The 12621-nt window shown below is 43.7% G+C and overlaps 2 protein-coding genes and 1 non-coding gene across 3 annotated transcripts; 2 read left to right on the top strand and 1 right to left on the bottom strand.

The window, feature by feature from the left end:
- Window positions 1-287: 287 nt before the first annotated feature.
- On the bottom strand, window positions 288-2561 carry LOC136450421 (reticulon-like protein B1). Its single transcript, XM_066450844.1, has 5 exons — window positions 1889-2561; window positions 1306-1486; window positions 963-1104; window positions 809-878; window positions 288-727 (listed from the first exon to the last, which is right to left on the bottom strand). Exons 1-5 carry the CDS (start codon window positions 2097-2099, stop codon window positions 561-563), a joined length of 771 nt encoding a protein of 256 aa, XP_066306941.1. The 5' UTR covers window positions 2100-2561; the 3' UTR covers window positions 288-560.
- Window positions 2562-6908: 4347 nt separating this feature from the next.
- TRNAD-GUC (transfer RNA aspartic acid (anticodon GUC)) lies at window positions 6909-6980 on the top strand. Its single transcript has one exon. It is a non-coding gene; the product is annotated as a tRNA-Asp (tRNA).
- Window positions 6981-7483: 503 nt separating this feature from the next.
- Window positions 7484-8850, top strand: LOC136452928 (RING-H2 finger protein ATL67-like). Its single transcript, XM_066453502.1, has one exon. The coding sequence runs from the start codon at window positions 7883-7885 to the stop codon at window positions 8468-8470; it is 588 nt and encodes a 195-aa protein (XP_066309599.1). The 5' UTR covers window positions 7484-7882; the 3' UTR covers window positions 8471-8850.
- Window positions 8851-12621: the final 3771 nt, after the last annotated feature.

The following is a 12621-nucleotide window of genomic DNA, read 5'->3' as shown; positions in this document are numbered from 1 at the left end:
ATGCTGTGAAATATCAAGCAACATTCAGGCATTGTACGACATGGCACAGTCCATATGTGAAGGTTATAATGTTAGAGAGTTCTCATACTTTCAGATCAAGCCTCTGCTGGGACCTTCACTCAAATAACTTTCCCGCAATGATGCATATGGGATGCACACACACCTCAAGACAATGGACCACATTATCTTATTAGATCAAATAAAATACTACCATTGCATATGAACAGAAATGTGCACACTTCACTAATCTAGCACTTGCAAAAGGCGCCAAGTCAATAATAAAGGTGTAGGACAAAGTTCACATGACATTGATAGAGCACATAATATATTTCAAGCTTCCAGGCAACTATGCTGAAAGTTGAAACCAAAAACAAGATCAACAATTTTCAGCCGACATGACTTTAAAGATCAGCAAAACACAACTGTCAGTCACACCAGAGTTGCCCATACAGATTATATACTATCAACTAGAGACCAGGACCAAGCACCATCCTACAGAGAAGGTGACAGGTAGTGACTTAACGTAGATGTTGATTCATAGCAAGTACCTTACTACCAATCTAGTGCTTCTTATCCTTAAGGGGTCCCTTTGGAATCTTCGATAGGCACTTCTCATCGAAAATGGCATAATACTTCTTCAGTTCAATCATCGCCTTCTCACCAAAAGCATCAACCTTGTCCTCATATTTCTCATACAGAACTGGTACAGTGTACAGTGCCACAAAGACTGCAATAGAGGCATAAATTTCATTCAAACTTGAATCAACACCAAGAGAAACATTAGTAACAGAGGAGTCACAGTCATTACCAATATAGAACAGTGTCAGGAAGTTGCAGCAGCTCCCAAGAACTGAAAGAAGCCAGAGACCTGCGATAACCTGAAGAAAAAAGTGCTAGGCATCAGCACGGTACCAAAAATTTCCTTACACTGAGCACAAAATGCTGAAAGAAAACCAACATACAATTAGGAATTTCTTCAGATCACGGCCATGTCCAATCTCCCTCAAGGTAGCAAAGCCCCTGTTGATCTCATATCTCAGTTGCAGTGCAACATTAACAGCCACATCCTCAGGGATTTTCACCTCAGGGATGTTTGGTGGGGACCTGAAAATCAGCAACACCGTAAAATTAGAGAACTTATAAAATTTTGCTCGTATCATGGCAATCAGAGCAGGCTCTGTTCCAGAATGGGTTCATGGTAATCAGAGCAGGCTCTGTTCCAGAATGGGTTCATGGCAATCAGAGCAGGCTCCGTTCCAGAATGGGTTCAGTTTCATTTGAACATTAGGAATCCCAAAAGCTCACTTGTTGATGAACGTGGAGGCATTGGACCACAGGAAGAGGATGGCCAGAGAGAGGATGAGACAGTGGCACACCAAGGTGAGGAGATGGTACTCCATAACCTCGAACAGGAGCCAGATGGCCGTGGCACCAGCAAGTACCCCGCCTGAGATCTTCTTGTTCCTCCATAGGACAAGATCGGCAGCTGCAAGCGCATTTGTAAAGCAATAACCGCATGAGTCCAAACATCCCTAATAAACAAGTGGACAGCTAAACATTCCAGATCCGTTCCTAAGTCCAGATCGAACAGAGCATGGTAGGGTTTAAGGGTAACGACAAGCTGCCGCCGCTAACCGCTATAACGGATCAAGTCAGAGAGAAATCTTCAAGTTACTTAGCAAATACGCTACAGATGCCACAACCACGGTCCAAACACTTTTCAGTTTCAAATCATAAAGCAGCTCACTAACAAAGTGACGAACTATTTTGCAGCAGCAAGAAGTAGCGATCCAAGGTAGCACGAGCAGGCACATACAGTATATAACTAGATCGGATCGGATCTAGAGAAAACCAGGAGTGAATCGGGTAACAAATCAAGGGGGCTTACGCTTGCCGCCACCGAGGACGGAGTGGACGGGCCTCTCACGGCCGAAGAGGCGGTAGATCTTGGCCTTCACGGCCTCCGCCGCCGACGCCGACGAGGACCCCTTCTTCTCGTCGTCCGAGTCAGACGACGACGACGAGTCCCCGCTGTGGAACTTCTCGGTGATCTTGTCCATCACAGACTCCAGCACAGGCTCCTCCTTGTGGTCGGCCATGCTCCCCTCCTGTCTCTCTTCTTCTCCGCCGCCGCTGCTCAGGCGAGAAACAACAGTAGCAAGCTAGTTGACTGGTTCTTGCTCAACTTTCGTGGCTGCGCGTTGTGCTCAGACAAAGACGCCGTCGTGTGCGTGTAGCAAGGCCAAGACGTCTTATAAACGGCGCTTGATGCGATCCTGACCGTCGACCTCCGTTTGAACGGGCGGCTGTCGTTGGATGCGAGCCAGTGCCGTTTGAATACCGTGGCTCGTTTTGTCCGCGCAAGTATGCGTCCCCACGGAAAGAGATCCCGCCTACCCCCTTCGCTTAACGGCGAATCAAGGCTCCAGGCACAGATTCGGGCCCAGCGGCAGCGACACCACACATGAGGGTATAGAAATGGGGTAAGCGCGGGGTTGGTACTTAAGGGTTAAGTCTAAAGTTGTGGACAGGGAGGCGGACGGTGGAGATCCCGAGGAAAGCGTCAGCGTCCGTTCGACACGTGGCGCGAAGGGGCCCTTGGGGCCTTGGATAGCATCCGTCGGCGTGGAGCGGCCGGTGGACTGTAGGTGGGGGCCGGCCTGGGAAAAGAAGATGGTCGGGGAGAAGTTTCGGGAAGCAGTCACGCGGTTTGAATTCGGCAAGACAAGACCGACGAGGCTTCAAGTGGCCAAGGTCCTTCTGGATGAACCACTTTTAATTAGACGTCGAAAAATGTATTATTTCCAAGAAAAAAAATGCTTTCGAAGTAATAACTATGTAAGGGCTTGATTGGTTCTTAAAATATATCAAACCAAAAATTTGGTAAGCCATGATTTTGTTTATTATTTGATCTCCATCAAAACTTGTCAACTTCTCACACTTATATCTTGCTCTATGACCAAAAAATTTATCCAATTTTAACTTGCCAAATCTCTGGCATGACTAAAATAAATTTTAGTCGCAGACTCCATAAGTCATCTATGAAATATCCTCTAAAGACAAATAGTCTATGTTCGCTTCTCTTATAATCCGTCTTTTCAGCTTGTTTTTTCAACCGAAACAATGTTTTTCTCTCACAACAAATCAGTCGGAACAGTGTTTCGACTTGTTTTTTCAGCGAAGCGAACGGAGCCATAATGTCTAGACAGGCATTGTCAGAATACAATTTCTGTTATTACTTTCGTATCAAGTGCATTTATATGACAGAAGAAAAGGCTGCATTTTACCAAGTTTAGGGGGCTCCAACATATATATTTGATTTTAGATTTGTGTTACGAGTTTAGAAGGCATTCTCCTTTTTTTTTGTCTACCAAGAAGTTGAGTTTTGAATTCTAATTATTTTGTTCTCAATGTATATTTGACGTGTAGATTTGTGTTACATGTTTTAGAAGGCATTGCCCATTTTTTTTGTCTACCAAGTTGAGTTTTAAATTTGCATTTTTTCCCTCGATCTATCTATATTTATATAATATTAAAAAGACAAAAAAAATCCTTTTTTTTATCCATCTCTTCATAACTAGCTAAGTACTCGTGTGGACAATGGAAGTTAGGTACAATCTATATATGTTTTTTTTTCTCGCGTCCATTCATTTGGGTTTCTTTTTATTTTTATGTTTGTTTCTGAATTAGGTTTTGGTACCATCTATCAGCTTGTTCGTTTGTTGATTTTAGTCAGGATTTATCAGTCAGTCAACAATGTTTTTCTCTCACAACGAACCAACACCAGCCGTACTTATCAATCTAGAAACCAACCAGCGAACAGACTGTATATATTAAAACGATTTCACCAAAAGGAATATGTAGCATGGGACTATAGGAGTGCCATCGAAGATTCTAGAGAAAATTTCTTATTTGGTCCTGGTTTAAAGTTGTCTTTCTTACTTGGCCCTGAAACAAAATTTCTTATCTATTTGGCCTCACTCGAAGTTTCGTTTTCCAATCTAGCCTTACCGTCATATCCCGCCTCTAACACCGTTAAGTGGCACATGAAATGACCAAACTGCCTCTGAGACATTATGAGAAACCAAAGGTCACCTAGGCAGCATAACAACATAATTTTAAGCACTTTGAATCCAATTTTCATAACATAAAAATTTGTGTTATGAAAATTGGATTCAAAGTGCTCAAAATTATGTCGTTATGCTGCCTGGGTGACCTTTGGTTTCTCATAATGTCTCAGAGGTAGTTTGGTCATTTCATGTGCCACTTAACGGTGTTAGAGGTGGGAGATGACGGTAAGGCCAGATTGAAAAACGAAACTTCGAGTGAGGCCAAATAGGTAAGAAAATTTGTTTCAGAGCAAAAGAAGAAAGACAACTTTAAACCAGGACCAAATAAGAAATTGCCCCAAGATTCTATGTGCTAATTTTGTATTTTTGTTCCAAGGTCTAGGACATTATGCGAATACGTAGTAGGTTTGGATAGGCTTTGTTTGTAACAGGAGCATAGAGTCGATGATATTAGGGTCTATTTGGTTGGGGACTAAAACCTGCCACATCAAAGATTCGTCGTGCCATAGTTTCTTTGACAGTTGTTTGGTTCACTGCTACACGGCTACACCTATGGCACGCCAAACTTTCTTAGCACCCTACCCTACACATCATAGACTCATTTTCGTGCCAAACCTTACCACAGGTGTGGCTTCGATTTTAGTCACCACACTTTCTTTGGCAGCCACAGTTTACCAAATGTTAGGCGTGACAAGTTTTGGTCACCAACCAAACAAGCACATATAATGTCTCAAATCCATGTAGCACTAACCCAACCAAATACATCCATGGCGCCTGAGAGTCTATCTGGAATGCAGGGAATTTTTTTAATTCTTGCGCATGTAAAATTAAACTTATTCTTGTGAAACTCCAGCACGATTCAAATGAAATTTCCGCATTAAAAACATGATAACTATTCAAACCAAAACAGGTACTCAAATCATTTTCTTTTTTCCATGCTTACAACCAAACACCGCCTTGCCAAGATTTAAGATATACAAACTTGTTCATTCAATAACTAAAGTAACTTTTAATGAAAATACTTTTTATGATCTTGTTACTCTAACCCAACTCCAAATGGATATGGTAGTACCTATTTATTATCTAAAAAAAATCTTCGTAGAACAAAAGGTTTAACAAATTACTAAGGAACTTGTGTTCTTTACGAATCAGAACCTGACCAATGCATTTTGGCCTGCTTGCTGCAATTTTTTCAGTTGCAACCGCAGCCAATAAAGCTACTGAGCAGGCTCTTCGAATTAGGAAAAAATACAATGCCCCCTTTTGTTCAGAGAATCATCATCACCATTAAATCTTATTTTTTATGCGAGGAGTAAAAACTACTAAATCCGTTTCAAATTATAGTTCGTTTGACTTTTTTGACCCAAAGTTTGACCACTCATCTTATTCAAAAATTCATGTAAAATATTACTTCTTTTGTTGTGGCTTTCTTTATTAACAAAAGTTTCTCAAGAATGACTTAAATTTGACTATGGTTGCACAATTTTTTTAAATAAGATGAGTAGTCAAATCTGGGGTAAAAAAATCATATGAATTATAATTTGGAACTTGTTGCAAAATATTGACCTGGGCCTAAATTACTTCGTGGCACCTTGAGTCCCAACTCTCCAGGTGGGCCGGATCCTAGAACGGACAAAATGCTTTTAATTAATAGCTGCAGATAGCTTCTCTCCTAGTAACAAGAACACGCAAAAGAAGAAAAACAAGAGAGAAGTGAGATCCACGACGAGTCCGGTTTCCGGTCTATCAAGTAGACCGGATCCTAAACCAGCTCAAAATTTATTTCTTTGACTCCGTGCCTTTTGAACCGTCGAACACAACGGAAAGTGTACGATTTAAATTTGTCTGCTAACTAGTATCACCAATTCACCATACGTCCATACCACTGCCTTACTCTGCACTCTGCAGTATGAGGGCAAATGGGCAATCTAAGGTCTAAAAGCATGTTCGTTTTGGCTTATTCGTTCGTATCTAGCTTATAATTCACGGTTTGAACAGTGTTTTTTTCTCATACGAAACCAGCCAGCCGTACTTTCAGCCATGGCTTATAAGTCAATTCAGCCGAAACGAACAGGCTATAAGCTTGTTGACCTGAACGGTCTAGCTCTCGAACAAACAAGCATCACTAAGGACCCGTTTGGAGGAGCTCCTAGAGGCTCCGGTTCTGGGACTGTTCATGCACTGTAGCACGGAGCCGGCGAAGTTCGAAATTATGGCTTCGCCGGCTCCTGCTCTTTTCGGCTTCTTTTCAGTTCATTTTGTGCCTCGATTTCCGAAACGGCTCTTGCTACAGTGTTGCTACAATACCTCGAGGTGAGAAGCCGGAGCCGCCAAGAGCAGCGCCAAACAGGTCCTAACTAAGCATTACTACTGAATTCAGGAAACAGGTGACGTGCATCACCGAGACTCCAAACAAGAACGAGTTGGCACGGGCGAGAACAAATGAAAGATTACTCACAGTCACAGCCTCGAAGGTCGCCGTGAAAAACTGGAGCTATTCCGTGTTCCAGCCTGTTTGGGCTTCATTCGTGAGGACACCGCGGCAGCGGGAACTCCGGTCGACATGCGGCAGACTCGGTCGGCTGGAGCGGGCAAGATGAAGCTTGCGGAGGGTTTAATGGTCGATAGGAGGATAGAAGCAAAGCGAGAGATACCAGACTGATGGCGGAGCAGGAACACGCTACCCCGTAGTAAAGCCAAGCGCAGAAATTGGTAGCCTGGGGAATATGCTGCTGGGAACTTCGAATGTGCGGAACTGCGGATGCTCGGGCGAGACTGCGAGAGCATCGCTCTATTGTAATCAGATAAAAATTTAATAATATGCAACGTCTCAACAAAGTCGTTGTAGTATAGTGGTGAGTATTCCCGCCTGTCACGCGGGTGACCCGGGTTCGATCCCCGGCAACGGCGTTGTTGATTTTTTTGTTGCACCGCTTACGTTCACTCGTTTTCTTTTTGCCTCCTCTCTTACAGAAAGCTTACGTCTTCCATATCCAAGCATGACATGGGGTGAACCAGCGTTACGCGCTGTACTGACGGGATGGCAACTCACAAAGGCCACAAATTTTGCTGTGACTTTCAAGTCATCGTTTTTTCAAGGTTGAAAGTAATAGCAATTCAGTCCGATGCCACGACGGGAGTACGCTTCGCCCTTCAGGCTTGCAAATGAAACTTTCCCGCGTTTCTCATGAAAAACCCAGTGACAACACCATCAGTTGATCGGACGACAACACGACAGGAAATCCTCCAAAAATTGACATTGCCGCCGCTGGCCAGTGGCCACTGAGCTCAGCAGCAGTGCGCCTTTGGAGCTAGAGGTCAGACGGATGACCCAGGCCCCAGCAGAAGTTTCCGTCCCACACGGCCACACCCCCACACGCGGTCACTCGTCGTTCTCCACTTCTCCTTCCCCATCTCCCAGTCCCACTCCCAGCGGAGCCCGAGGCCCAAGCCGAGACAAGCTGGCAAGCTGCGGAGCACGAACAGAGAGCATCCCCGTCCCCGCCATTACTCCTCGTCAATAAATGCAGCCGCTCGAGCCGCGCACCCACCCCGCCAGATCTGTATTCTGAACCCCGCGACAAGGCGAGCGAGAGCGAGAGTGAGGAAGGAAAGCAAAATATCACCACGCCACCTCCAACATTTACTCCCCCACCCACGCGGCCTCGGTTCCACCCAGTGATCCAGGGCAAGGCATCCACCAGCCGCCGCCACCACCGTGCGCGCGCTCCGCCAATGCCATTCCGCCGCGCCCTCGGCACTAGGGACTCGCCACCTCCGCCGCCGCCGCCGACGGCGGCAAGACCACCGCGATGTCCCTCTTCTCCTCGCTCTCCAACCTGGGCCTCGGCTACTCCATCGCCATCGCGCTCGGCTTCCTCGTCCTGCTCGCCTCCCTCCTGCTGGCTTTCTACTTCTGCTTCGGCCGTGGCGGCGGCGGCGGCGGGGACTATTGGGCCGGGGAAGCGGTTACCACGGCCTCCAGCTCCGGCCACCTCTCCATCACCGTCCCGCGCGTGCTCTTCGTCGCGGAAGGGTCCGAGTCCCCCGACGCCGACGCCGCCTACTCCGCCTCCGCCGCGGCGGCGTGCTCCCCCGTCGGGCTCGACGCCGCCGCCATCGCGTCCTACCCCAAGGTCGCCTTCTCCAGCAGGGCCGCCGATGCCATGTGCTCCATCTGCCTCAGCGAGTACAGGGACGGCGAGATGCTGCGCGTGATGCCCGAGTGCAGGCACGGCTTCCACGTCGCGTGCCTCGACGCCTGGCTGCGCCGGAGCGCGTCGTGCCCCGTCTGCAGGTCCTCTCCCATCCCGACGCCCAATGCCACGCCGCTCGCGACGCCGCTCTCCGAGCTCGTCCCGCTCTCGCAGTACGCAGCCGACCGGAGGCGCCGCAGGTGATGGACACGGCCACGCTGTACTGGTGCAACACTGTGCTCTTCTTTTTTCAGCATCTTTTTATTGCGGTGGAGGATGTGAAGTTATGGGTTGCTTGCTAGTTGACTCTGGGGTTGCTTTTAGGATTGGATTCTACAAAATTGTTTGGATGGAAATCACAACTACAGTACTTCGATTAGATTTTGTAACGTAGAAGTACAAAGTGGAGAAGGGATAGTGTAAATACAGATTGCCGGTTTCTGTGAGTATCTTCTGGTGATTTATACTCCGTACTCTAGTACTCTATGTTGCAACTGAAACTATGGCTAGATGGATTGCTGAGAATTGGTGTCCCAGTGTCAACGGACTGCATCCGTAACTGTAGTAGATTTTTTTAATCCCAACCCACCTGATCCCATAAAACTGCATTTTGCATTTTGTGTTAGAGTTTTTGTATGTCATGTACGCAAGCTACTTAAGCCCTCCCAAAAAAAAAATTTATCTGGGTACAGGAGATTTCTAGCTCCGGATGGTTGGTGAGCTGGAACATCAATGCTCATGAGCTAAGGCCCCGTTTAGTTTTCCCAAAACCTAAAAATTTTTGCACAGTATCCGTCACGTTAAATCTTGTGGCACATGCATTGAGTACTAAATATAGACGAAAAAAAACTAATTACACAGTTGGGTGAGAAATCGCGAGACGAAACTTTCGAACCTAATTAGTTCATAATTAGACACTAATTACCAAATACAAACAAAAGTGCTACAGTACCCAAAACCCAAAAAAATTCGGATCTAAACGGGGCCTAAACGAATGTTGATTTGCCTGCTATCTTCGTTGACATGTGAACATGCTGTCCTCTGTCCTATAGATATTACTCGATTTAGGTGGTGTTTGGTTGCCCCTCTTAAATTTTAGTCGATGTCCTATCGAATGTTTGACGTATGTATGGAGTATTAAATATAGACTAATTACGAAACTAATTGCATAGTTTGCGACTAATTTGTGATATGAATTTTTAAACCTAATTAGTTCATGATTTGACAATGTGGTGCTACAGTAAACATGTGCTGCTGACGGATTAATTAGGTTTAGAAAATTTGTCAAGTGGAGTACTGATGGATTATGTAATTTATTTTTTTATTAATATCTGAACACCTCGTACAACATCCTCTCGACGTATATCCTAAATTTTAGTCACTGGATCCAAACAACACCTTACTTTAACACGTTACCTTTACAAAGTCATAATTTTGTCATTGATGTTACTCTGTGAGCCTTTGAATAAATATCACGATTAAGGGCCTCTTTGGCACGGCTTAACTGGCTTCGGCTTCATCTATTTTGCGTAAATCGAGGCACTATAGCGTGAAGCTATTTTATAAGTCGGGGTTAAAATAAACTAGAAGCTGGAAAAAGTCAGTTTTTCTGGCTTCACCGGCTTTGGCTTCACCGGTAAAGCCGTTTTGGATGAGCCGTGCCAAAGAGGACTTAAATATCAATCTCTATGTATGTTCATGCTAAATGAAATTCGTGAATTTAAGGTCCATGCACTGATGAAAAAAAGAGAGTTAAATGCACCTCAGGTTCATTAACTTTTGGTGATGTGACATCTAGGTTCATCAACTTTTAAACTGTATTTTGGGGTCTATTAACTTTTGGTGGTGTGTCATCCAGATCCATCAATTTTTAAACTGCATTTTTGAGTCTATTAACTTTTGGTGATGTGTCATCCAGGTCCATCAACTTTTAAATTGCATTTTTAGGTCCCTAATTTTTTAACCGGTTCATCGTAGGTCCATACCCCTTCGTTTAGCGAATAGATCTGACATAGCACGTCAAAAAAGCAGCCACTATGAAGTACATGATGATATCACCATCCGGAGATAATCTTCAATATGAAGAATCTGATGGGATCACCATCTAGGTTTCTCGAGCGACGGCTCGACAGAGAATAAACTCCAGTCTAATCTATCTGGTACAAGGCCGAAGGCCACAGGTATAGGCACGCAGGCCACCTGAACCAAACAAAACTCGGACTCTACCAGCCCAACCAAGACTTATTGAATCGAAGTCCCTGATTCGGCTAACATGCATGGCACGTCCAAATGCAACCACCAATTTGATTCACGTACACAAGTGCACGCATGCACTAAAAATTAGATGCTAGATAAAAGATTGTGTATCATAACTGGATAGGAAACTAATGCATAAAAATAATAAAATACTACGGTAAGGATGCTAATCACGTTGGAAAATTTTAATTGATGATCTCCACCTCTTTAGAATTAGCACTGATGTATTTTGTTGGCTTCATTTTCTCCTCCTTACCACGCAATAATAAAGCACCTCTATAAAATATATTTGATGACAGTGCAACGGTGGTAAATTTCTCCATGTCCACAATATATTTATTATCCCAAATTTAAAACCAGAGGATATTAATGAATTACCAGCTGCTACATTTGAATTATTGCTAGACAAGTCTCCATGAACATCTTGAGGAGCTATGGATTATTTGACATTATATGTCAGATCTATTCGCTAAACGAAGGGGTATGGACCTACGGTGAACCAGTTAAAAGGTTTAGGGATCAAAAAATGTAATTTAAAAGTTGATGGACCTAGATAACATATCACCAAAAGTTAATGGAGCAAAAGATACAGTTTGAAAGTTGATGGACCTGGATGACACACCACCAAAAATTAATGAACCAAAAATATAATTTGAAAGTTGATAAACCTAAATGGCACATCACCAAATATTAATGGACCTACGATGCATTTAACTTTAAAAAAAATGATCCAGCCTGCTACTTTGTTCCTAATCGATAATTGAACTTGTTTTGTTGGCACATTGATGATCCAAACTTCCAAAGTGATGTTTCTTCAAGCACATTATTATCATACTGAAACCAAATTCACTATGCAGTACTAGATGGTTTTTTTTTTTTGCGAATATGCAGTACTAGGGTTGTGTTTGATTTTTCTTCTCATGCAGTAAAGTCAGAAAACAATCTCTTTTTGTACACATTCAATTGCGCCGTACCATTTCCCTGTCACATATTGTACATCTGTTGGCTAGTCAATACATAGCGGTACGGCGAATGGCCTGTGGTCCAGTGGTATAACTGTCGATGCTACTGCGCGTTTGCGATGCCTCCGATCTCTTCTTTAAGTGCACGCGTGTTTACATGTGATGTGAGTGTGAAGTATATGAATTTGCGCGTTCAAGTTGCACCAAAAAAAAAACATAGCGGTACGGTTTGGAGTTGCTTCTTGTAGGCTTTGGCCGCTTGCGAGTACTCTAATTGGGTCCACTTAAGTAGCCGTACTTACTGAGGATTTTCAAAAGGCTGATGTATTTATTAGGCCCAGATACTAGAACAGCAAAGGCAAACAAAACTTTACTACTCATGACGACTTTTTAGCAAATATCCGTTCTGTTCGGTTGATAATTCCTACGGCTAATAAACCGACTAATGTTATTTTTTTATGAGAGAAAAATATTCAGTCTGTTTACTTGGTCGTATTTGGCTTATAAGTAATGGCTTATCAGCTAACGAACAATATTTTTCTCTCATACCAAACTAGTCAACACTACTTTCAGTCATGGCTTATAAGTCAAACAAGCTCAAACAAACAGACTGATTACATATGGCTGATAAACTTCAAGCGAACAAGACCATCATCCATTTTCCTAGATTACCCGCTTCCAAAGTCTTGACGGTGAGGCCTTTTGCTCCCTTTTGTCTTTCTTCCTGGTTATGAATTTGTCTTTTACTCCTGTTCCAGATCCAGAATGTTGCTTTCACTGTTGTTCCAGCTTGTGTGGTACATTAAGATTTTATTGGAAACTTGGCAGCTAAAAGCTGGTACTCCTACGTACATTGGTACCTGTCGATAATTGATAGTACTCCATACGTATACTCGTAAAGTTCTGAATTCAGCTTTTCTTGGCTTGCCTCTCTGATTCTCCTGGCCTCGTGAAGTTCTGAATTCAGGCCAGGTTTAGATTGCAAAAAATTTCAACCCGATAAATAATAGCACTTTCGTTTTATTTGGTAAATATTGTCCAATCATGGACTAACTAAGTTCAAAAGATTCATCTCGTGATTTCAAACTAAACTGTATAATTAGTTATTTTTTTTATCTACATTTAATGCTCTATTCA

The sequence above is a fragment of the Miscanthus floridulus genome, chromosome 5 (assembly GCF_019320115.1).
Source record: "Miscanthus floridulus cultivar M001 chromosome 5, ASM1932011v1, whole genome shotgun sequence".
NCBI lineage: Eukaryota > Viridiplantae > Streptophyta > Magnoliopsida > Poales > Poaceae > Miscanthus > Miscanthus floridulus.
This window is presented reverse-complemented; position numbering and strand designations above follow the sequence as displayed.